At 66.5% G+C, this 25,330-nt stretch overlaps 1 protein-coding gene across 1 annotated transcript; it reads right to left on the reverse strand.

The window, feature by feature from the left end:
* Nucleotides 1-1,018: 1,018 nt before the first annotated feature.
* CPZ (carboxypeptidase Z) lies at nucleotides 1,019-20,830 on the reverse strand. The gene is made up of 11 exons (XM_036327758.1): nucleotides 20,718-20,830; nucleotides 17,862-17,894; nucleotides 16,572-16,946; nucleotides 13,823-14,035; nucleotides 10,358-10,554; nucleotides 9,291-9,452; nucleotides 8,872-9,030; nucleotides 7,200-7,335; nucleotides 5,623-5,762; nucleotides 2,165-2,264; nucleotides 1,019-1,469 (listed from the first exon to the last, which is right to left on the reverse strand). The coding sequence occupies exons 1-11, from the start codon at nucleotides 20,791-20,793 to the stop codon at nucleotides 1,111-1,113; spliced, it is 1,950 nt and encodes a 649-aa protein (XP_036183651.1). The 5' UTR covers nucleotides 20,794-20,830; the 3' UTR covers nucleotides 1,019-1,110.
* Nucleotides 20,831-25,330: the final 4,500 nt, after the last annotated feature.

Here is a 25,330-nt window from a genome sequence, read left to right on the forward strand (position 1 = left end):
AATTGTTTTCATTCTCCAGAATGTCTTTCTTGCCCCTGTGAGTGTGGCCTTCCATCCGCCTTCTCTGGACTGAAGAGGAACCCCCGCCTTTCTTCCGGCGCATTTCCCGGCACCCCCTCGGCGCCCCCTCTTTTCAGTCACTCTATCCCTGGCCTCCTGCACCCCCTTCCCTGAGCACATGCTGCCTGTTCCTAAACCCCGGTTCCTGGTCTCACCTTGTACCAGAGGGCTCCGCCCAGGCCCGCACCTGGCGGTCGGCATTGTACTCCCCCTCCCCTTGCTGCTGCTCGGGGTGCTGTTCACCCCCCTCTCCTCACACCCGGGAGCGACCCCCACGAGGTCACCTGCCCTCTCCCCACCTGCAGGCCAGGCTCCCTGTTCTGGGTTATGATATGAAAGTGAAACGGCCACCCACAGCCACCCGCAACCCCGGGCAGGCAGGCCCCTCCCGCCAGGCCAGCTCCCGCAGCCGCCGCCACGGCTCCCAGGAACCCAGATGACTCCCCCGAGTCTCCTCGACCCGGCCCCGTGGCTCTGGCATCTCCTCGGTCTCAGAGAGCACCGCGGGCAGACCCTCCCCAGCCTTCCCCGGGGCTGTGTCCTGAGTCATGGTCCTTCGATCAGATGGCCTCTGGGCCATGGGCTCCCTTGATCCTTGCACATCGCGACCCTCGAGGGAGGGACGGGCTCTATGTCCTTGCCAGTTCTCCTGCCCTTGGGGCCTGGACCCTGAGGGGGCCACCTGCTGCCCCCCCTCCCAGCCAGGCACCTGACTTTCCCCTCCCCCAGCATCCCACCCCCACACCCTCCCAGACACAGCCCTCAGCGGCAGGGCCAGAACCTGGGCCCCTGCACCACCCCCTCTCCACGCGTGACCGCGGGCGGGCCCCGAGCTCGGTTCTGTAAATAGAGGCCCCCTTGCTTCCGGGACCACGCACAGGCGGGTCTGAATGGCAGCCCGAGAGTGGCCACCAGGGGGCCTCGCTCGGCCAGGGTCCGGTTGGTCCCCAGCAGGTGCCTCACAGCAGATTTGTAAGGAGATGAAGTACTTTAATGAGTGGACACGGCTCTGTGGGATGCGCTGGGACCCAGACCAGCAGCCGGCAGCACCTAGTACTTGAGCAGCCAGCGTGGCTTGTGCTGGCTCAGCGCCGTGAAGTAGGACCACCACCAGGGCTTGCCGCCGGCCCCGGGCGGCCTCCGCAGGGGCTCCTGGCCCGGCTCCTCGGGCGCCCCGTGCGGGCCCGCGCCTCCTGGCGGGTCTCGGAGCCCGGGCCCGCTTCGCCGAGGCCCCTGAAGGAATTTCTTGGGTCCAGTCCCCAGGGGCTGGAGGATGAAGTCCACGCGGCCGGCCCTCCTCAGCCTGGCGGGGATGGTGACTCTCTTGATGACCTTGGAGTAGCCGGGGGCCTGAGCGATGACGATGTGGGTCCCCGGGGGCAGCAGCCGCCAGTAGTCGCCGTCCGGCGCTGTCGACAGAGAGCAGGGAACGGTGCTCAGACCTGGGCTCAGGGTCACCCTCGAGGGGGTGGGGATGGGAGTCAGTGGGCGGTTGGCCTGGAGGGTGGAGAGACCCCACGGGTACCCTGGCCTCTGTAACGACCTGGATTGTTCTTCCCGCCTCCTCCCTCTATCACGCTCCTATTCATCCCTCAAAACCCTGCTTAGGTACCACCTCTTCCCTGAAGCCTTCACAGACCGTCCCCCACCCCCCTCTGTCCCCAAACCACACCGTTCCCCCCTCCCTCCCTCCTCTGCACCAGGTAACTCACATCACAGCGCATCACGATTTTCAAATCCGCTGTGAAACCCCGGGACACCTGAGCCCACTGGACGTGCCAGGTATCAGTGGGACATGAACTCTGGGATAGGAGCACACAGGCCCGGGGCTGGAGGCTGCCCCCCTGTGGTGTGTGAGAAGGTGGCTTTTCCCGCAGCTATTCTTGAGGAGCAGGGAGCGCGCGTGGCCTGTTGCTGGCACCCAGGACCTGAGCGCACCCCCGGGGGCCAAATGCCGCAGGAGACACAGCTGGCGGCGAGCAGACCGGTTCCGTGCACCCTCACCGCCCAGACGGGAGGGGGACGGGTCAGGCCGCCCCAGGCACGTGGGGACACAGAGCTCCCGGGAGCCTGGGCCGGGACGCAGGCCCAGAAAGGCGCTCACCTGTGGTGATGTCGTGGCGAATCCCCTTGACTGAAATGCGGGCGTTCTTGACCGGCTTGCCGAACTTGTCCATCACCACCCCTTTGATGCCCCGGTGCACCTGCCGGGGCCAGAGCGGAGGGTGTGGGTGTGGCCGTGCAAAGACCCGCCCAGCCGCCCAGCCGCCCAGCCAGGCCCCATCTGTCTCTCCACGGAGCCTGGGGTCTCGCGGGGCACAGCCCCCCGAGCCCCCTCCCTCTGCCTATGTGACTGGGCCACTCCCCTCTCCAGGCCTGGGTTTCCTCATCTGTGACGTGAGGGTGACCGGTGGGCCCATCCGTGGGGCAGGCAACCCGGCCCGGGTCTGTGAACAGCCCACAGTCCCGCTAGAGCGTCCGGCGGACATTCCCGGCTGCGGCCCCGAGCAGAGAGCCCTCTGCCCACTGCTGACCCCCTGCAGGCCCCGCCGCCCTCATCGGAGCCGGGGCTGGTTCTGAATCGAGTTCCTAAGGGCACGTGGGCCACCAGAAGGACACGGGCCAGGATTTGGGCCCTGGTGTCAGTCTCTGACTTTGGGAAAGCTCGTCTGTGACCTTGGGGAAGCCACCTCGCATCTCAGGGTGGCCGCCCCACCTGTAAGGCAGGGTCACACGGCCTGCCGGGGAGCTGGGGGTAATAGTACATAGCAATTCGGACAGCGCCAGGTGGGGACACGGGGCCTGCCGTCCCGCCGGGCACAGGCCCTGAGCACGCCCACGGCTCCTCCCAGAACCGCCCCATCCTGCTGGCATGTCTCCTCCTAAGACAACGGCAGGGAACAAGCAAAGGCACTTTGGGCTGGAAACACGGGTCCACAGGCCACATGGCACCAGGCCAGGCCACTGGGTGGGAGGGGAAACCGCACCCTGAGCCTGGCCTCTCCCAGGAGGCTGCTCCCCCACCTGCAGTGTGGCCCCAACACCTCTCAGCTCCCTCACCTGGCCAGTCCCTCTCCCCTTCCAGATGCGGCTCATATACCTCTTCCTCCGGGAAGCCCTCCCTGATGACTGGCCACATCAGGGGCCTCCTCTGGGGTCCCACGGTCCTGGGCTTCACTCTCCCAGCCCCAACCTCACTGTAATGCCCCTGACTGCCCTCCTCCCTGCAACCTGAGAGCAGTGATCAGACACAGAGTAGGGCAGCGATCAGACACAGAGTAGGGCCGCGTTCAGTGTCAGCTTGCACTGGCTGGGTTGTATTTGGTCCTTGCTCTCAGGCGGAGGAACCAGGATGTGGCGCTTTCTGGCAGGGAACGAGGGATGGTGAGCACCCTCCCCTCCCGCCCCCACCCCGGGGGGTGGAGACACCCCGGAGGCCTGGTCAGGATCACTGGGCAAAAGGCCTGAATGGGCCCGACAGGCCGATCCTTATCTGCAGGCCGCCCGGCTCTCCTGAGGGTCGTCCTCGGGGGCGGCCACGCCCGGCCGTGCTGCCCAGCCATCCGCAGCCTCTCGCTCGCTATTAAATCTTCATATCCCAGCCTTCACATACAATATCCTCAGAGCCATCCCAGCACCACTTAAGGCTCCTTAAAACTCATTTTCACCAGACGGCCGTAAAATGAAATGAGCCGGGGTCTGGCCACGAGCCATGATTGAATGATGCCGGCCCCACACAGCCAGAGGTCGGGCGGCCATAAAACAGGAGCTCAGCACTAATGACCAATGGCCAGCGATTATCTCTGCTTTCTCTGCCGCTGGAGCTGCTGACCCGCAGGCTCGCTGCCCAGCTCGTGCCTGGAGGAAGGCTCCTGACCTTTCTAGAAAGGAGAGATCATGGACAGAACTGGGGCTCGGAGCCTGAGCTCACACTCCAGGCAGCGGCTGGTGGCGGTGGACAGCCAGGCCCATCACCTTCTCTCCTCCTCGGCTGCCATACGGCCGCTGAGGGCAGGGACAGGAGCGTGCATGGCCCAGTAACCCCCCTCCGTCTGTAAAGTGGTCCCTGTCCGCTGCCTAGGATGGGGTCAGCGCCGATGCCAGGCGTGGGAGGTGGGGGGGGAGTTTGGCTCTGTCAGCGCTGTTCACCCCCCACCCCCCACACCGTGGCCCCTTTGGGCCATCGAGTTTCCCTCTCAGAGCCTGCTGCTCACTTTGGGTAATTTGTTAAAATGTTTGGGAAGATATAGCAGAGGTTCCCACAAACCCCTGCGTTCCTCTCACGCCCCTCCCCTCATGCAGACCCCGTGCCACCCCTCGGCTGTGAGCCACGCTGGGAGAGGTGGCTGGACGCCGGGCATCTAGTCCCCTCTTGGTCACCCCAGACTTGGGTCTCCAAGTCAGGTGAGGGGTTATTTTATTTTATTATTTTTTAAAATATATTTTTATTGATTTCAGAGAGGAAGGGAGAAGGAGAGAGAGATGGAAACATCAGTGATGAGAGAGATTCATTAATCGGCTGCCTCCTGCACGCCCTCTACTGGGGATTGAACCCGCAACCAGGGCATGGGCCCTGACCGGGAATCGAACCGTGACCTCCTGGCTCACGGGTCGATGCTCAACCGCTGAGCCACGCCGGCCGGGCAAGTAAGGGATTATTTTAGCCACGTTCTCCAAGGCTCCACTCACGGCCACCCAACTATTCCCGGGTGACCTCAGCCCCACCACAACAGTTCCCCTTCCCCTTCCCCACCAGCCTGTGCCCTCCCGTCAGAGGGGCGGGCGTGCCCCAGGCCCTGGACCACACAGATTCCCTGCTGCCCAGAGCCAGCACCCCCGCATTCCTACGGCCATCGGGACCCTCACCCCCCGGCCCCCTGCCTGAGCTCTCCTTGTCTCATCACCTTTCCCCTACTCCTTCAAGACACAGCCCAGGTACCACCTCCTCCAGGGAGCCCCCTGGCTGTGGGGCTGGGTCAGGTGTTTGTCATGGGCTGGCCAGGCCCCTGACTTCTCCTTGTTCAGTTGTGCCCCTTTAGGCCCGAGAGCCTTGCTATGCAGGGTGGGAAACCTTTTCCTGCCAAGGGCCATGTGGATATTTAGAACATCTTCGAGGGCCAGACAAAATTATCCACTTAAAAGTCAGCCTGCTGTCTGTGGTCAGACATGTAACTAACTCACCCCGAGTGCCTTGGCAGGGCCAGACCTAAGGATTTCGAGGGCCTTATAGGGCCCTTGGACCGGACGTTCCCCACCCTTGCTATACAGGGACCCCACACTCCCAGGGCACGGCCTGTGGGCGGAGGCCAGTGTGAACTGGGCACTGAACTACCAAACAGGTGAAACACAGCCACACCTGTGGGTGTGGAGCCTGCCACACGGGGTCGGACCACACAGAGGAGGCTGCCCCTGCCCCTGCCCCTGCTCCCAGCCCCAGGCCCCAGGCCCTGAGCCCCTGCTCCCAGCCCCTGCTCCCAGCCCCAGGCCCTGCCCCTGCTCCCTGCCCCTGCTCCCAGCCCCTGCTCCCAGCCCCCAGCCCCAGACCCCAGGCCGCCGGCTCACCATCTCCATGAAGCTCAGCAGTGGCTCCTTGTTGTGCTGCCAGAGCCCGTAGAGCGCCTCCTCGGGGGGGAACTTCACGCAGCCCAGCTCCACCGTGATCTCAAAGCAGTTGCTGTGCAGGTAGTTGAAGTCGGACATGCCTGCGAGTGGCACAGGCAGTGAGCGGCCGTGGGCGCCACTTCCCGGGCGCCGGGGTCACCACCTCGCCCCGCACACGAGGCCAAGGCCCAGGCGTTTGGCCCACGGGGCAGGGCCACGCAGCACTCGGAACCCAGCCTGCGGGCCAGCTGTGCCACCCACGTGGGTGAGGGAGCCGCCTCCAGGAGAGAACCCCCGCACGTGGCCAAGCCGCCGGCCCGGCCCGGGCCCAGGGATGGCAACGTCCGTCCACCTGCCGGTCCGGCCACGGCCATCCCTAGGGGACGCCGCCTCGCAGGCTGGGCAGCCTGCCAGCGAACCGGCAGAGGGAGGCTCCCGGCAACCCGTGCTACCCCGCCCCAGCCGCTCCAGCCAGAAGCTGCGGCAGCGTCTGAGCCAGGCCCTGATGGGCAGCCCTGTGCCAGGAGCCGGGGGACCCCCATCTGGGGAAGTCAGTGCCGCCTGGGAGCCCTGGTGCCCAGTGCCGCTGCCAGGGGCTCAGCATCTTGGCCTGCAGTGCAGCCGCGCCCCCCACATGGCCCTGGTGCCCCCCCCCTGCTTCCCCTGGGGGCCCTAACTCAGGGTCCTGACTGAGACTCGGAGCCCTGGGGGTCAGGAGCCCTGGAGCCTGGGTGGTGGGAGCGAGGCTGCTCTGCCCAGGGAGGGATGGCCGTGCGTGGGGAGCAGGGTGAGCGCTCCCTGACCACGCAGGAGGGGGGACAGGCTTGCCATGCGCCCCAGCTCTGCCACCCCATCGGCCAAATGGCACCAACAGCGAGTATCCGGGGCCGGGCGGAGGTGGCAGGCAAAGCAGAAGCTGTGGGCCAGCCCAGCGGGGCCCTCTTGGCGCAGGGGATGGGGGTGCACCCCTCCCGGCTCAGCGCAGCTGAAGCAAACATCAGTTCAGGTTGAATTTCGGGGAAACGACGAATGAGTGTGGGGTATCCTGCGGTCCTGGGGCGCGCGGACACAGCACTGCAAACGCTTCGCTATTCCCCACATGTGAGCTGCACTGGGGCTCCCTGCTGACCCCCAGACGGCAGACAGGGCCAGGCCACCACGGAGTCCTGTCCCGGACGCCTCATCAACCAGGAAGGGCAGCGAAGTCCCGCCTGCTCTGCCACCAGCAACTAGGACTCCCCGCCCCTGATCCGGGGCCTCCCGAACAGGGGCCCAGAGTGCAGCTCCCAGAGAAGCTGAGGGCCAGGCGAGGGGCCAGGCGAGGGGCCAGGCGAGGGGCCAGCCCCACCCGCCCCTCCCAGGTCCCGCCCCTTCGCCCTGCCCCTCTCAAGCCCCTCCCCTCCACCCTGCCCCGCCCCTCCCAGCCCCTCCCCCTCGCCCTTCCCCGCTCCTCTCAGGCCCCTCCCTTCACCCCGCCCACCCTTCTCAGGCCCCTCCCCTTAGCCTGCCCGGCCCTGGCCTGCCCCCCAGGGTCGCACCTCCCGTGAAGCTGTACCAGTCCGCCCCGTTGATGATGCTGCCCCTCTTCAGGAAGTTGCCCCCACACCTGTTCTCCGACTTGTCCATCATCATGGGGTGGACATCCGCGTAGGCTCTGGCCAGCAACTTGAACATCTGGAAAGGAGACCCGAAAAGAGAGGCGGGTGCTCTGTAGGACACCCCAGACCCCGGAAGCTGGAGGGGCCTCCGCAACGGACACCTGCAACCCAGGTAAGACAGGGGAACTGTCCGCGCAGGGGCACAGCATGTGCGAAGGCCGGAGGTGGGACGGCCTCGGAGGCCTGCAACCCGGCAACAGGCCCGACCTGGGGGGTGGGCGCAGGAAAGGACGTGGGCAGGAGCTCGCGGAGGCCAGGCACGGTGGGCCAGGGTAAGTGAAGGAGGACCAGGCAGCGCCCCGCTCCTGCCGCCGGAGCCCTGGGTAACCCAGCTCGTCCCGCTGGTGTGGGCTGGGTCCGAGGGTGTGGTGGGCGCCGGGGCTGGAGCCCAGCTCAGGAGCAGGGCTTCCGGTGGAGCAGGTGGGCAGGCGGAGAGACGGGAGGGGCGCCGGCCCTGGCCAGCCTGGGGGCCTTGAACGCTGCCCTGAGGCCCTGGCCCTCCTCCCCGGGTGCCATGGAACTTTGGGGTGACTTGGGACACCCTGGCCAGCCTCTCGTCAGCTCCCCTGACCCCCCAGCGCCTCTCCTGGGACCTGGTTTCCCCAGAGACCCCACGGGCTGCAGGCTGAGGAGCGCGGATTGCTGGTTGATGGCTGGTGGGTTCTGGCTCTGCTGGGACTCACTGAGGTGAAGGCCCCCTGCCCCCCCGCCCCCCCCTGCCTGGGGACGTCTTCACTACCTGCCTCTGAGGGTCAGAGACACTACGCCCGGAGCCAGGACTCCCGCTGCCCGGGGACCAGGCCTCCCGCAGGCGTTGGCCCTGAGCTCTGAGAGCCCAGGGGATCCGCAGCCAGGGCACCCGGGAGACCCCCCACACACACTTACTGGCTCTGAGCACAGCCTGGCACCCCTGCAGGCCTGGGCGGCGCTGCTTCAGGAGTTGCTACCTGAGCTAACGAGGGGACAACGGGCGGGACCCCTCCCCCCAGACCCCCCCCCCCCCCCTACCTCCACCCCTTCCCAGACCCGCCTGAGCCCCAGGACCAGGCCGGGAAGGGACCCAGGCAGGCGGGCCGCGGGGCTGGGGGCCTGTCAGTCTCCCAGGCCTCACCCGGCCCGGCTGGGAGGACCAGTGAGGGAAGAGAGGCCAGACAGGAGGCGGGGCCTCAGGCCCAGGCGATGCTGGTGCCAGAATTCCTCCCCACCCCGAAGCCCGCCAGCCCCACAGCGGGTGTCATGAGCGCGGCGGCACTGCCCTCTGCTGGCGGCCCCCGGAACTGCCTCCCGGACAGGAAACACCAGGCGCCTGGCGGCAGGGCAGGGGGCCACATCCCCACCCAGGGGCTCCCCGGCGGGGCGCTGACGAAGGTGCGCGGGGCGGGCAGCGGCCGGAGGGCTCCCTGGAGGAGGGGTTCGGAGCTGGACGGGAAGGCTCCTCTGAGTCAGGGCCTCTGGGCTCAGAGAGGACCAGCACCAGGCCAGCCCCGAGGGCATCACCCCGGCGCAGCTCCCCTGCGCCCGCCGCGCGCCCCCCCGCCACGCGCCCCCGCACCTTCTCGTCAGGCGTGGGCGAGAACATCTTCTCCTCGTGGGGGTGCCGGGAGAAGTCAAAGGGGTAGGACACCACCAGGTCGCCCCCGTGCAGGCTGGCCGACAGCACGAACGGGGCCGTCCGCATCCACTTCATTATCGCCTTCGTCTCGGGGGCCACCTGCCCGGAGGAGGGCCTCAGACGGGCCACCACCGGGGACCCCGCCAGCGCCGCCGTTAGGGATGCCCCCCCCCCCCCCAGCAGCCTCCCCGGCACCTGCCCCTGAGCCCCCGCCAGGCTCGGTGCTCTCGGTGCAGGTCCCAGCGAGGAGCTGTCCCCAGGGTCAGGCCCTGCGGTCCAAGAGGCACCACCCTGAGGTCCCGGTGTCGCTGAGACCCCCCCCCCCGGGTGTCCCTGGGCGGCGGGCAGGGCGCTCCTACCTTACCCCACCAGTAGTGCGGGGGGACGGCGATGTGGTCGGTGCGCGCGCCGCGGGTCGAGGCCAGGCGGTAGAACTCCGAGGTCAGGTCGGGGAAGTTGCGGTTTAGGTCCAGGTTCTGTGCGTTCTGCCTTCCGCTCGTCCACCCGTTGTAGCCGGCACCCTGAAACACAGGCCCCCAAAACACAGGCCCCCATAAACACAGGCCCCCCTAAACACAGGCCCCCCCAAACACAGGCCACCCTAAACTCAGGCCCCCAAAACACAGGCCACCCTAAACACAGGCCCCCCAAAACACAGACCACCCTAAACACAGGCCCCCCCAAAACACAGACCACCCTAAACACAGGCCCCCCCAAACACAGGCCCCCAAAACACAGACCCCCCAAAACACAAACCACCCTAAACACAGGCCCCCAAAACACAGACCACCCTAAACACAGGCCCCCCTAAACACAGGCCACCCTAAACACAGGCCACCCCAAAACACAGGCCACCCTAAACACAGGCCACCCCAAGCATAGGCCACCCCAAGCAAGGCCACCCCAAACACAGGCCACCCCAAAACATAGGCCCCCAAAACATAGCCCCCCCCCCCAAAACAGAGGCTTCCAGCTGGGGGCCGGCACCCTGTCCTGCTCCTCTGGGGGCGGCCGTGGCTTCTCTCTGGTTTACATGATGAACCTGGGAGCATGCCCACGCTTGACCTCTGCCCTCTCTCCGGCCCCTCCCACCGGCCTCCTTGCTGACCCTCTGGCCTCGGGCCTGGCACTGGCTGCTTCCCTGCCTGGAGTGCCCCCACCGTTACCCACTGCTCCCGCCTCCTGCAGGTCCGAGAGCTCCACCTCCAGCCAGCGGGCTCGCCCACTCGACCCCCTTTCTCATCTTCCGTCCTCTCCAGAGCGCATCACCTCTGTGACCCGCCATCAGATTCTCAGCGTCTGTCCCTCTGCCCGAGCAGGACTCGCCCATGCTGATTCCCCGTCCCCCAGCCCGGGGCGCACGCCCCCCCCTCCCCCCCCCGTCCCCCCCACTGATGGCGGTGGACGGCAGCTGAATGCGTCTCACCTCGGCGGCCGCCACCTCGTAGCCGTCGGGGTTCATGGAGGGCAGCAGGTGGATGCGGGTCGTGTTGAGCAGGCGCTGGATGCGGGCGCTGCCCAGCAGGTACTCGGAGCACAGGTACTGTGCCAGGTATATGAGCATCTCCCGGCCCGCCACCTCGTTGCCGTGGATGTTGCCGATGAGCTTCACCTCGGGCTCCACTGGGGGGACACATGACCGCCTCAGCCTGAGGGCCCCTTGGTGGGGGGGGGGGGCGGCTGGATGTCCTGGGGCCCACTTATACTTGTTCCGGCCCCAGTATCTCCATGGCTAATGAGGGCTCGCTGAGGTCATCACTCTCGTTGAGCTCATTTTTATGTCTAGTCTAATTAGCAGCATGACGAATTAGGATATTAGTTAATGACATACGGTACCACCATCTGCACAAATTTCACAGACAGCCGTGCTGTAGTTTGTGTAATAAGTTAGTGTGTGCATTAGTGCTTAGTGGGCGGGCAGGCGGCCAGTGAGTGATTGGAAAGATGGAAAGACGGAGGGAGGGAGGGAGGGAGGGAGGAAGGGAGGGAGGAAGGAAGGGAGGAAGAGTGGGTAGGTGGATGGGTGGATCAATATATGGATGTTGGGTGGATGGATGGGTGTATAGGCAGATAAATGGATGGATGAACAGGTGGACAGATGGATAGATGAGCAGATGGATGGGTAGGTAGATGAAGGAATGGATGGATGAACAGGTGGATGGGTGGGTAAGTAGATGGATGGGTGGATAGGTGGTTGGATGGATGGATGGGTGGATGGGTGAATGCATGGATGGTTGGTTGGACAAGTGGATGGGTGGGTGGATGGATTGATGGATGGATGGACGAATGGACAGATGGACAGATGGATGGGTGGGTGGATGGATGGACAGATGGATGGATGGATGAATGGATGGGTGGATGGATGGGTGAGTGGATGGATGGATGAATGGATGAAGGGGTGAGTGGATGGGTGGGTGGGTGGGTGGATGGATGGATAGATGGATGGATGGGTGGGTAGGTGGATGGATGGATGGATGGATGGATGGATGGATGGATGGATGGATGGATGAATGGATGGGTGGATGGATGGGTGAGTGGATGGATGGATGAATGGATGAAGGGGTGAGTGGATGGGTGGGTGGGTGGGTGGATGGATGGACAGATGGATGGATGGGTGGATGGATGGACAGGCGGGTGGATGGATGGATGGATGGATGGATGGATGGATGGATGGGTGGGTGGGTGGATGGATGGATGGATGGATGGATGGGTGGGTGGGTGGGTGGATGGATGGACGATGGATGGATGGATGGATGGATGGATGGATGGATGGATGGATGGTTGGGTGGGTGGATGGTTGGGTGGGTGGGTGGATGGATGGATGGATGGATGGATGGATGGATGGATGGATGGTTGGGTGGATGGATGGATGGATGGATGGATGGATGGTTGGGTGGATGGATGGACAGATGGATGGTTGGGTGGATGGATGATTGGGTGGGTGGATGGATGGGTGGGTGGATGGATGGATGGTTGGATGGTTGGGTGGGTGGATGGATGAATTCTGGGAAAAGTAGACCAGGAGCCTGGTAGCCTCACTAGCTGTGGGACGTTGGGCAAATCACTCCTCTCTGACCCTCACATTACTTGTCTGGAAAACGGTGTCTCCCTCCCTGGCTGTGTGCGGCCCAGGCCTTGCCGCTGTGGGGCAAACCCTCCTATTCCTCCGGAATTCAGAGCGTAGAGGGCCCGGGCTTTCCACACAGTCACGTTCCTTGGCCATCTGCACGGGGCACCCTCACCCACATTCCAACGCTGGAGGGGAAGGGGCAGGGTGGGCATTGGCGGCTCGGGGCTGCATGACCTCTGACCCTGTCCTGCTGCCGAGCCTATAGGATGAAAACTGGGCTGAGGGGCCAGCGCAGCAAAGGCGTATTTTTGAGTGACTCATAAGGACCAGGGGCTGAATGGGGTCGCCTCCAGCTTGATCCGCTGACTCCGAGCTCAGGGATAGACGAGCGGAGGGCGTGGCCGGAAGGACGGGGCCCCTCACTCCGTCCCCCGAGGGGGCCTGGGCCGCCCTGTGCCCGATGCCCGCAGTGCCGGGGTGGGGTCCGCCGTCACCTGGCTGCACAGGAGCAGGTGCCTCGCCTGGGGCAGAGCCTTTGCTAGAAACTCCTGATTCCCAGGCCCGACCCCAGGGCCACTCCTGCCCCTGAAGCTCAGTCCCCTGGTCATTCCTCAGCGCCCGAGCTCCGGCCTGAGTGGCCCTGTGTCAGTCATGACGGGGAGTGGACTCCCGCCCCTCCAGCCCGTGGTGGGCAGTGAACTCCGACTCGGCCCTAACGTACAAAGCTCTACAGCAGGGCGGGGCGTCCGGCCCGCGGGCCGTGCAGGGTCCTCGGGACCATGTGGTCCGGCCCTGCCAAGGCATCGGGGGCGAGTTCATTAAATGTCTGACCGAACACGCAGGCTGTTTTAAGTGGATGATTGTGTATGGCCGGGAGTGATGCTACAAATACCCAAACGGCCTTGGCAGGAAAAGGTCCCCCACCCTGCGAAGGGCGATAAAATGTGGCGTTTTCCATGTGATTCTCCGTCGTCTCAGAGCAGGGCCTTTAGCCCCGGCCGGTGTGGCGCAGTGGATAGTGTCGGCCCTCGGACTGAACGGTCTCAGTTCGGTTCTGGTCGAGGGCACGGACCTCGGCTGCCCTGGTCAGGGCACATGGGGAGGCAACCAATCAATGTGTCTGTCTCATCCATGTTTCTCTCTCTGTGTCTCTCCCGCTCCCTTCCACGGTCTCTGAAAAAAATCCACGGGAAATATTCTCGGATGAGGATTAACAAACAAAACCACAGGCCGCCAGGCCTGAAGCGTGGACGTGGGCGTGGCTGTGGGCGTGGCTGTGGGCTCTAACGTGGAGGAGGGGCTTTGCTCGCACGTCTGTGTACTGTGCTCGCCAAGGAGCAGGGCGGGCGCTGCACACACCTGCGGGGGCGGGGCCGCAAGCAGCACACAGAGCGGCACGCTTCCCTGGAGACACGCGGGGCCCAGGCGCCTCCACTTCCCCCTGATCGCCCCCCTGAATCCCGGTGACATCACTCAGTGCTCCACGTGGTCTGGGGGATGTGGCCATGCGGCCCCCCAACCCCCACACCCCCACACCCCACCCCCGCACCCCCCGCACCCCACACCCCACCCCGCACCCCCCGCACCCCCACACCCCGCACCCCCGCACCCCCCCAGCCCCATCCCCGCACCCGCACCCCCACCCCCCCACCCCCACACCCGCACCAAGCCGAGCCCTGAAGCCTCCGCCCCGACGCTGTCCCCGAATATCAGGGCTCTGGTTAGAATGCTGGGCCCGACATGTGCCCCCCAAGGCGTGTGCCCCCCGAGTCCTTCCCCAGAGGCTGGCTGACGCCGGCCCCTCGCGGGGGCGGTGCTTACGCAGCTCGTGCTGGCCGGGGCGGCCCGAGAACTCGATGACCAGCAGCTCCCGGCCGTCGAAGCTGCGCCCGATGCTGTAGGTCCGGGCGACCTGGGGGCAGCGGGCGGCCGTCCGCTTCAGCACGCGCACCATCTGGGCGTAGGAGTGGTGGCTGAAGTCCACGAAGGCCGGGGGCAGCCCCGACGGCAGCGCCTCCTCCTCATCCAGGCCTCCTGGGGAGAGCGGGGTGCGGGTCAGCCTCGCCCGGCTGCGGCCCCCGAGGCGGCTCTGACTGCCCGGCCTGAACCCAGGACACCCCAGGCCCTCACACCCCAACCCCAACGCACGCTGGACAATCTGTTTACGTGTGAAATGAAAACCCCTCATTCTCAGTGTCCACGGCCAGAACAGCGCCCGGCAGGTGTAGTGTGTAAAGCACACCCGCTGTGACCCCACCTGCTGTGACCCCCCCGCTGTGACCCACCTGCTGTGACCCCCCGCTGTGACCCCATCTGCTGTGACCCCCCTGCTGTGACCCCCCTGCTGTGACCCACCCGCTGTGACCCCCCTGCTGTGACCCACCCGCTGTGACCCACCTGCTGTGACCCCATCTGCTGTGACCCCACCCGCTGTGACCCCCCGCTGTGACCCCCCGCTGTGACCCCATCTGCTGTGACCCCCTGCTGTGACCCCATCTGCTGTGACCCCACCCGCTGTGACCCCCACTGTGACCCACCTGCTGTGACCCCCTGCTGTGACCCCCCTGCTGTGACCCCACCCGCTGTGAGCCCCCTGCTGTGACCCCCCGCTGTGACCCCACCCGCTGTGACCCCATCTGCTATGACCCCCTCCCCCGCTGTGACCCCACCCGCTGTGACCCCATCTGCTATGACCCCCTCCCCCGCTGTGACCCCCCCGCTGTGACCCCCGCTGTGACCCACCGCTGTGACCCCACCCGCTGTGACCCCACCCGCTGTGACCCCACCCGCTGTGATCCCCCTGCTGTGACCCCACCTGCTGTGACCCCCCGCTGTGACCCCACCCGCTGTGACCCCATCTGCTATGACCCCCTCCCCCGCTGTGACCCCACCCGCCGTGACCCCATCTGCTATGACCCCCTCCCCCGCTGTGACACCCCCGCTGTGACCCCCGCTGTGACCCACCGCTGTGACCCCACCCGCTGTGACCCCACCCGCTGTGACCCCCCTGCTGTGACCCAACCGCTGTGACCCCACCTGCTGTGACCCCCCCGCTGTGACCCCCGCTGTGATCCACCCGCTGTGACCCACCGCTGTGACCCACCCGCTGTGACCCCCCTGCTGTGACCCCACCCGCTGTGATCCCCCTGCTGTGACCCCACCTGCTGTGACCCCCCGCTGTGACCCCACCCGCTGTGACCCCATCTGCTATGACCCCCTCCCCCGCTGTGACCTCCCCATTGTGACCCCCTCCCCCGCTGTGACCCCTGCCCGTGGGGCCCCTGCAGGCTGATCCCGGCGCGCTAACGGTTAATGCTTCTCCCTGAGTCTCACTTCCCTGAGGTTTTGTTTCTGCTCAGAATGGTTTTCGAGGAGGAAGAAAGCAGGCGGATGGCCATTAGGTGGCGGAGTTGCCCAAAATAATCTTTTTCAGGCCAAGTCCCCGGGCTTTCCTGGGCAGGTGCCCCCTCAGGGAGTCTGGGTTCTTCCTCTGCGTCCCTGCCCGCCCACCCTCCGGCCGCTTCCCGCCTCTGCACACCCAGCGCTGCCAGGGACCTGCTCCTGCACCGCAGCCCCTGGCGAAGGGACCCCACCCGGGACAGCTCCGGGTGAGCTGAGCCGCTCGGGCGGGGCGGGCCGAGCTGGGACCCAGGCTGCTGGGGGCAGCCCCAGTGCAGGCCTGTCCTCAACGGCCCAGCACGAGCCCCCCAGCAGACGCTCCCAGATCCGTCCACCCGCAGCCTGGGTCTCACCGCCGCCATCGGCCCCGAGCTCCCTCCCTGGCACCTGCACGATGTATGTGTGTGGGGGGGGCGGGGGGGCGACATTCAGGTGGTGGGGGGGCGCTCAGCCCCAGATCACAGGGCCTCACCGTGGCCTCCGTGGCGTGAGCACGAGGCCAGAAGCAGGTGTCCTGCACACCCAGCGTCACACGCTGGCCGCACGGGGCTATTCACACTTCAGCTTAAATTGGTTAAAATAAAATAAAAACAGCCTCTGCCACGTCAGCCACACTCCAAGGCGAGGGCCTCTGGCTGGGACGGCACAGAGAGCACCCTCGTGGCAGCGGAGCTTTTGCTTCCCCCCTCAGCACCACAGCCGAGAAGCCCTCCAGGACTTCCTCTCCCGTCTCCTGAGATGAGTGCTCACCGCCGCCCAGGGCTGCCCGCGCCACCTCTGCTGGTGAGTCCGCACGAGGAACCAAGCCGTCTCTGCAGGCCCCTTCTCAGCTGCCGTCAGCCCACGGGGTCCCAAGGGCCCGCTGCCATGGGCCTGGCGGCCGGGTAGTGTCCTGTGTGCCACCTTTCAGGTCCACCTCAGGCAGTGCCTCGCAGGCCTGCAGGGCCACACCCGCCCCACACCAGCCTGGAGCACTGCCCTGGAGCACTGGGGGGCGGGGGGCAGAGAGGGGCTGCAGTCCAGGCCCCGCCCCCCAGCCACGCTCCGACCACATCTGCACTCCTGCTCGGGCGCTGGCTGAAGACCTCCGCCCTCTGCTCAGTCGTCCTGTTGGGCCACCTGGACACCTGACCGCTCAGCACCAGGGGCCCCCGCCCGCAGGCCCGCTCACCTCGCAGCTTCTCCAGGGGGTCGTAGCAGCCCTCCTCCTCCTCCCCGAAGTAGCGGCCGCAGTCCAGGAAGTAGGGCCAGGCCATGTCAATGGCGTCGAAGGCGGGCAGGCAGGCCTCCCGCAGGCCCTCGCACACGCGCCGGCAGGGCCTGGACGCCCGGCCGCCCTCGCAGCGCGGGGCCAGCACGGCGCAGCCCAGCAGCCGCAGGTCGGGGTTGCACTGGCCCTCGAGCAGGTGGTGCAGCACGCTGAGCAGCACGTACTCGGGGCTGGCCTCCACCGCCGCCCGCGACCGGTGCTCCAGCGGCGTGGGGAAGGCCGTCTGGTTGTAGGCAGCGTCGCTGCAGGTCCTGAGCTGCAGGTCCACGCACGTGGCTGGGGGGGCAGGGGTCAGAGGTCGCTCCCTCCCACGAGGACCAGGAGCACCCACACCGTCATCTGTCAGCCCAAGCAGGCCCCCCCTCCCCCCCCCAGGCCAGGCCCGCACCGAGGGGCCCAGCAGTCTGGCCTGAGGCCGGGGCGGGGGCTACTTCAGAGGAAGCCGGAGGAAGGGGAGGCAGGGGGTGGGGGCGGAGGACCAGGGAAGGTTCCTAACGCCGACTGGGCTCTGCCGCTGGCTACTGAGCGAGCCAGGCCGGCTGCTCTGGGCCTCAGCTTCCCCATCTGTGAAATGGGCGCAGGAGAGCCCGCCTTGCCGAGGGCTTGCCGCCTGGGGGCAGCCACCAGCTGCGACATTGAGAAAGCAGTTTCCAGCTTCAACAAAAGGTCTCGTCCCTCCACTTGGAAGAGAGCAGATGCCGATCGGGCAGGAGAGGCGTGGAGAATGTCTGTTCTCCCTTCAGCTACGTCAGACCCCGAGAGGCCTGCCAACCATCAGGAGGCAGCACCCTCCTCGGGGTTCCTCCCAGCCCCGGCTCAGCAGGGCGGGCGGGGCTGCGACCCGGACACGGATGAGGGGCTGATGCTGAGGGCACCCCGGCAAGGCTGGGCCCAGCGTGTGCAGCCCGCCTGGGGCAGTGGTGAGGGAGCCGGGGATCAGGGGAGGGAAGGGCCAGCCAGCAGGAGCCGGACCTGGCGGGGGCCCAGGCCCAGGGCTCGGTCCTTCCTTGTCCCTTGGGTCTCATTTCCAGCTGCTTAGGAAGCGCCTGGATTTGATTAACGGGCCACGTTACTCATCACACTCCAGAGCATGGGTGTGGCTCTTTAAAACGCTTCCATAGGGTCGGGGTGGGGGTGGGGTGGGGGGTCTGCATCGCTCCCACACAGAAACGGGGCAGCCTGCGTACGTACCGCTGTCTGGGGCTGACGGCCGGCGGCAGCCGCCTGCGAAGGGAAAGCAGCTCGGTTAGGGGTGCGGATCCTGCCGTCAGTCACCCCCTCAGACTTGATGCTGGCCGGGCCCACCCGCACTGGCCCCACAACTGCATCTCTGTCCTCACAGCCCCCCTGCCCCCAGGTGCCCCACCCCCCGCCAGTGCACAGGTGTGACACCGAGTCACAGAGCTCAGGTGGCTCCAGGGAAGTGGCCAGCCAGGGCGTGAGGGGATTCCCCGAGCTCAGCAGCATCTGCAAACCTGCCCCCCCCCCCACTCCCCGCCCCCGAGGACAGGGCCTGCCCAGCGTCCGCCGCGCCCTGGTGCCAACACCTCCCTCACGGCCACCTTCCAGCCTCCAGAGGCTGCGCATCACGTTCATAAAACTCCCAGACATCTAGCCAGGGACCCGCGGAGCCCCACGGGGGCCCACCCACCCCTGACCCACCCCTGACCCACCCCACGGTAGTCGGGGTCCCTGGGAGTTGGGGTGCCGGCTCCCTGCCCTCCAGAACACTCGGCAGGTGCGGCGTTATTCCGCCTCCCGGGCCGGGGGCCCCTTCACAGAGAACACACAGTATTTAGGGGCTCAAAGGCCCCCCCTTGAGGCCCAGACACATGGACCCAACAGGAAGGAGATCCTGGGAAGCCTGTAACACCAGCCACAGCCAACACCGCCTGCAAGCCCGTCAGAGCAGGTCTGTGAGGCCAGGAGGAAAGGTCTGGCCCCAGGGACCAAAATCGGGGGGACTTAAGCCCAGACAGGAGTCCTGGGAGGGAGAGGAGCTGGGGGGGGGGCGGGAGCAGCAGGAAACAGGGAGCGTGGGTGCCGGGGGAGGCTGGGGCGGCTCGGACGGGGGAGGCCATGACCTAACCTGTGCCCTCACCCCCCCCCCCCCCCGCCCGGGTTGAACACAGCGTAGTGTTAGGGTTCGTGTCACCGGTTCCTTCGTGTGGCCACTAAAATGTAAATTACATGTGACCGGCCAGCATCTCGGAAGGCACTGGTCCCCCCGAAAGCTTACGCCTCTCGACCACGAGGTGTCAGCGTTTCTTCACGGAGGGCCGGGAGGGCCGGGCGGGCCAGCGGGCCCTCCTACAGACCAGGCTCGGCTGTTCCTCCCGCCAGGGCCGCCTCCACACACGAGAAAACGGAATGAGCTCAGAGAGGTCCAGCCAGCGGCCAAGGCCCCACAGCGGCGTGGAGGGCCCCAGACCCGCCGGGCCCCTGGGAGCAGGGACGTCTCCTCAGACCCCGGGCTCCCATGGCGACCTGGAGGCCTCCACCAGGCCAGGGGAGAGCGGAGGGACAGGGGGTCCGGCTGGCCTGAGCCCCCCGTCACGGGAGATGGGCACGGCTCCACCCGTGGATATAGGAGCCTGGGTTCAAACTGCCGGCTCCCCACCGGCCTGCAGCTGGGCCTGGCAGCAGCTGGCAGAGTCCACGCGGTAAGAGGGGCGGGTCTGGAGGAAGGACTTCTTCCAGGAAGAGGCACTGGTGCCAGCGAGGAGGGAGGGGGGTTGCAGTCCCCCTGGGAAGGCAGGTCGGAGAAAGCTTCCCAGGAGGCGGACCCCAACGAGCCTGTGATTCTAGACATCGCCTAGGGGTTCAGGCACTGTGCACGTCCTACCCGCACCCACACCCGCACCCACACGCACACTGTGTGTAAACGGGCACACTCACATGCACACACACACGCACTCACACACACACACCTGTGTGACTCACACCTGGCCGGCCTGGGTCTTTCTGCAGAAAGGAGGGGAGGGAAGAGGTGAGGGCTCTGGCCAGAGGGGAGAGAATGTTCAGGCTGAGAGGCATGGTTGCTCCTGGCACATTCACTGGGCAGGTGCACGCCCACTCTAGGTACACACCCATCGGCAGGTGCACGCCCACTTCAGATGCACGCCCACTCCAGGTGCACGCCCACTCCAGGTGCACGCCCACTCCAGGTGCACGCCCACTCCAGGTGCACGCCCACGCCAGGTGCACGCCCATGCCAGGTGCACGCCCACTCCAGGTGCACGCCCACGCCAGGTGCACGCCCACGCCAGGTGCACGCCCACTTGGCAGGGACACACCCACTCGGCAGGTGCAGCCAGTTCTCAGACACCCACCACCCCAGCCCCAGGAGAGCTTCTGCATCTGACACCCTCAAACCCTGACCCGGGGACCCTGCCTGCTGGGGCACAGATGTCTGCTGCTGACCAGGCCCTGAGGACAGTGGACGAGATGCAGGAGGGGAGCAGGCCCACTCCAGGAGGGGAGGTGTGGCCAGGACCCCAAACTCCCGAACACCCACACCCTCAGGCCAGACGCAGGCAGACACACACCTGGGTCCCTGGACCCCCCCCCTCCCCCCCCGCCCAGAGCCTCCCAGAAGCCCCACCCCTTCCCTGCCCTCCCCTACCATGGGGTCCTCCAGGCCCTGTGCGCCCGCTTCCTGCGGATGTCCAACCACAGCACAGCCGAGCAGGGAGGGAGGGTCAAGAGTTTGCTGCGGCCCAGAGGCCTTCCCCATTCCTGGAAGGACCGGCCTCTGACGGCCCCCCCCCTGCAAAGCCCTAGCTCAGGCTCCTCAGCCCCACCTGCAGGCGCCCCTCCCCTGTGCCTGAGCAGCGCAGGACCCCACGTGTGGGTGCAGTGTCCCTCCGCTGCCCAGCTGTGTGCTCTCCGCCCTGGGGTCCAGCCTCCATGTGCCGCTCCTGGGCAGACCATGGGTCCAAGGCCATGGCCGCCCACTTGCTGTTACCCAGGGCCATGGGTCCTGCCGGGTGGGGGGAGGGGGTTCCTGGGCGCCCTGTCCCCCTAGGGCCCGCGGTCCAGCCTTACCAGCAGGGTCCCCGGCGGGCTCGCACCCGGGCCAGGCGGCGGCGACCGCCAGCGCGGCTGGGAGCAGCAGCAGCATGGTGGGCGCGGGCGCCGTGATGTGGCACTGCAGCCGGGACAGGACGGGCACAGCGCTCGCTCCCGCCCCCCCACGAGCGAGCGAGAGGAGTCGGGTTACAACCAGGCGCCAGGACCGAGGGGAGGGGGCGGAGGGCGGACCAGCGGGCCCTCCCGATTGCCCCGCCCCCAGGGACGGGCGCCCTGCGGGGCTCAGTTTCCGGCCTCCTACCTGCCAGATGGGCGCTGACTCCAGGTCACCGCTGGTCCTGCCTGAATCCCATGCCTGGGCCAGCCTGGGCCGCTCGGACCCCAGCTCTGGCTCCATCCCCTGAGGGAGGGAGGGAATGGCCGCCCGCTTCCCCACCTGCCAGGGTGTGGGGGCCCGAGGGTGGGGGGATGTGAGGTCCCTAGAAGGCAGGTGGCTCCCCTGTGGCCGGGGGTGACTTGCACCTCAGAGCCTGGCCTCGGTTGCACCCGGGGAGAAGCGCCCCCTGGTTTGCAACCAGCAGGGCCCACGGGGCCCGGCTCCAGGGCCTCAGTGAAACAGGGCAGCACCAGCTCTGTGCACTGAGGGGACATGGCTGGTCCAGGGTGGCAAAGGCTCACTGGGGTGAGTCTCCCCTTCTCCCTCCCGCCTCCCCCCAGATGAGGGGGGCGATGTGGAGGGCAGAGAGCCCCGCAGACAGGCCTGCCTCCACCTCCAACCGCCCTGTTCCCACATGCCTCCCCTCCCCCTGCCCATGTCTGCATCCCCCGAGCCATCTGGGCAGGAGGCCAGAGGGGGCCCGGGACCTGTGGCCACAAGGTAAGGGAAAGGGGGACCCCCGCTCGCTGTCTGCCTGGAGCTCCTCTCCCCTCCCAGCGCCTTTGAAGCCCCTTCATGGAGCTGGCCAGGTGATGACTCCAACGCCCAGATGTGCACACACCTGCCTGCCGGCCCCACTCAGCCCCTCGGCCTCAGCAGCCAGTGTGCCAGCGCGTGCACATGCCTGAGCCCTGAGGACAGGGCCGGCCAGACGCCGAGGCCGGGCCCAGGTCACAGCACCGGCGCCGTGGTCCTCAGGAGCCCCTGCCCGTGGGCTCCCTTTACCAGCTGTGCCGGCAGCTGCCACTCAGCCCCAGGTGGGTGCGGCAACGGGACCCGCTGTGGAGAAGGTGGAGGGGAAGGGCTTCGGCCCTCCTGGGCGCCTTCTGGACGCCAGCTGCCATCTCAGCGCCTCTGAGGTCGGGCGTCTGGGACCCACGCTGCCCTCCGCCCGCCTGCACCGCAGCTGCTTCCTCCCCGAGCCCTGGGGTCTCCAGCCTCCGGGCACTGCCCCCGGGCCCGCCTGAGGTCTCCGGCCCTCGCTGGGAGGGAAATCCAGGCCTCCCTCCCGTGTGCCCAGGCGGAGACGGGTGTCCCCTACCTGCCCCTCCTGCCGGGGTCGGGCTCTGAGCCCCAGTTACAGCCTCTTTGGGGTGTTTTGCTGAGTGGCACCCACAATACCCACACGGCTTTCAGCAGGCGCATTCTAGATGCAATGGGAGGGTCAGTGCTGGCTGTTGTTCGCTCTAAGGCCCAGCGAGAAGGGCCTGGTCGCCCCGCTAGGACCCCCTGTGCCCTCCCCAGCGAAGCCGGAAGGAGCAGCCTCCCACCCGCTGCTTGGCCCAGAGGGCGAGTCATAGGCGGCTCACCCTCCCCAAGGCCCCAGGTGTGCGAGTCCTCCCCTCCCACCAGCACTCACCCCTCCAGCCAGCCCACCGGGTAATGGGCCACGACAGGACCAGCCCGAAGCCAGACCTGAAAGGTCAGGGGGCAGGTGACCGGCAGAAGCCAGCGGACCTGAGCCACTCGGGGGGCCGGGCGGCGAGCTCACAGTGGCTGCCCGTGGACCAGCCGCACATTCACGGCAAAGCACACTGTCACTGCACCGTGTGCAATCCATCCACGTGCTCCCCACCGCAGGCCGCGCCCCGCCCCGCCGGGCACCGCAGGGACCGTGTCAGCCACGCAGCCCGCTGGGAGCCACGCTGGTGCTGCTGGCTGCGCTGAGGCAGCGGGAGCGCGGGAGCCCCTGCACGCGGGCAGGCCTGGTCTGCTCATTCGGGGAGCTCAGCGGGCCTCGCTTTCCAGCCACGGCACAGCCGGCTTCAGGCTCAGGCTAAGCCAGCACGTCCCTTCACACAGCAGCCGAGACCCTTTGAGTCAATGTTTACTGGCTCACAAAGTCCTTGGGACACCACACTGTTTTGCAAGACATTTAAGTTCACATGAAAGGTATCTTTCAGCCCTGACCGGTGTGGCTCAGTGGATAGAGCGTCGGCCTGTGGACTCAAGGGTCCCAGGTTCAATTCCGGTCAAGGGCATGCACCTGGGTTGCGGGCACATCCCCAGTAGGGCGTGTGCAGGAGGCAGCTGATCGATGTTTCTCTCTCATCGATGTTTCTAACTCTCTATCCTTCTCCCTTCCTCTCTGTAAAAAATCAATAAGATATATTTAAAAAATTTTTAAATGAGTATCTTTCAAATTAAAAAAAGCGAACAGCCACCACAGAGGGGGAGCCACAGTGGTGGCAGGGAGTGTTCTAGAATGCCCAGCGCAGACACAACTCGCAGCACCTCCCTGGGGCAGGGGGCCTGGGTGGTCTTCTAGAAAATTCTGTGGAGGCTTCAGAGAGCAAAATGGAAGAGGAACAGTCACCACCTCACAAAAGTGTCTCCTTACCCCTGTGGCACTGTCCGCAGGACGGGTACTCGCGCCCAGGAATGGATTCAGGCTGGGAGCGTGGACTTGCACATGGCAAGGCTGTGCCGGCTCAGGGCCCAGCCTGGCACAGGCACCGCCCCCCCCCCCCCCCCCAGGAAGGAGTGTCACAGCCCGGCTCTGGGGTTCCGGACAAGGGAGACCACGCCCTGCTTGGCGAGCACGGGGACGCCCAGGGGAGCCGGGCTCCCGGTCCCCCCTGCCCCCAGGGGCCAGGCAGTGATGCCACCTCAGTCTCACACCAGGAGCCACGCCCTGGGCAGGAAGGACACTGCCATTGAACTGCCTGGGGGTTGTATTTTTTTGTTTAACTTTTTAAAAACCACTTCCTACCACACATGCCTAGTTCCCAGGCCTAGCAATAATTTATTGTATTTGAATCACATCTTATAACCACTGACATATGCCCTGCGGCGGGGGGTGGGGGGGGGCGGCGGCAGGGGCCATTAAAGAATCAGCCCAAAGCAGCGGAAGAGCGCCCGCAGCTGGAAGGACGGACAGGGATACTGACGGGCGTGCACCCTCTCACCCAGACCTTGGGTGGGATCCATGGGGCCCCTCAGGGCCCCCCCGCCCCTGCTGGCCCCGATCATGCCCGCCCTGCGCATGCAGGGCTCAGCCTGGCTGGCAGGACGGAGGAGGGACTGTGTCACACATGCATTTGCTCACCACCCTCCACAAGCTCCCCCGTGGCAGGCCTGTGACATGCCGGCACCTCCTTGCCTTGAACGATGACGTAAGACGGATGTGCACAGTCCCAGAGGCTGTCCCTGGTCCACTGGCAACAGTGGCAGTGGCCCCTCACCCACTAGGGCCCCTGAGGACACTGCTGTGACCAAGGGGAGTGGCCCTCTTGCTCCCCCAGGGCTGGGCGAGCGGCTGAGCTGGGGAGGGAGGCCCACCCCCCTGGCCGCTGCCCCCGATGCCCCCTGGGCTCTGCCTGCAGTTGTAACGCTCTTGACCCTCTCGGGACCGTGAACCAGAGGCCTGGGGAGCGCCTGCATGTGACACCCTCCATGCGCCACCCACAGCGCCGTGAAGGAGCGGAACTGAGCTCCGAGATCCGCAGGCAGAAGCCCGCGCCGAGTGCGGTGGGGAAGGCGGTGAAACACGGGCACTGCGGCTCAGGCGCGGGCACAGGGGGCAGGACGGGAAGGCGTGTCGTAGCCAAGACCTGAGCAGGCGCCAGGAGGGTCCAGTGACCGACCGCTGACGGGCCCTTGGCACACGGCGCAGGTGAAGGGGTGTCCGGCGCCACAGGAGCAGGTGGGCAGCGACAGGTTCATCAGGAAGACTCCGGAGCGCGCGCAGCAGAGCAGCACCGGCGCGTTGGACAGCGGCGACTCCAGCGCCAGAGTGACAGCCAGCAGCTCTCCGGGTGCCCGCTGGGCAGTGGCAGCGGGGCCCTCGCCCAGGGCTCGGCTCCGGGAGCGGGCAGGGGAAGCGCCGTGGAGTCTCCGAGACGCGGAGCCGGCGGGCAGAGTCCGGAGCGGCGCGGGGAGCGGCTGCGAGCACAGGGTCCCAGGCGTCCGGGTCAAGCGCCGTGCGCTGCGGGGCTGGGAGCCGCCCGGGGCGTGGAGCGCAGAGGCCGCGCTCTCCACCGCCCGCGGCGCTGTCCCGGGTGCTGAAGCGCTCGCGGGGCCCCGCCCAGGCGCAGAGCGGCCCAGGGCTGAATCTAGGTGGGAGGGCGCGGGGTGCAGGTGCACCGAGGTCTCTTTGTAGTAGCCGCGTTCTCCCTCTCCCCTCATGGCGTGGCGGGAGGGTGCTCCGCGCCCCAAAGTTCTGAACCAGGTCGGTCCCTGCAATGGTCAC

This window comes from Myotis myotis, unplaced genomic scaffold (assembly GCF_014108235.1).
Source record: "Myotis myotis isolate mMyoMyo1 unplaced genomic scaffold, mMyoMyo1.p scaffold_m19_p_1, whole genome shotgun sequence".
Taxonomy (NCBI): Eukaryota; Metazoa; Chordata; class Mammalia; order Chiroptera; family Vespertilionidae; genus Myotis; species Myotis myotis.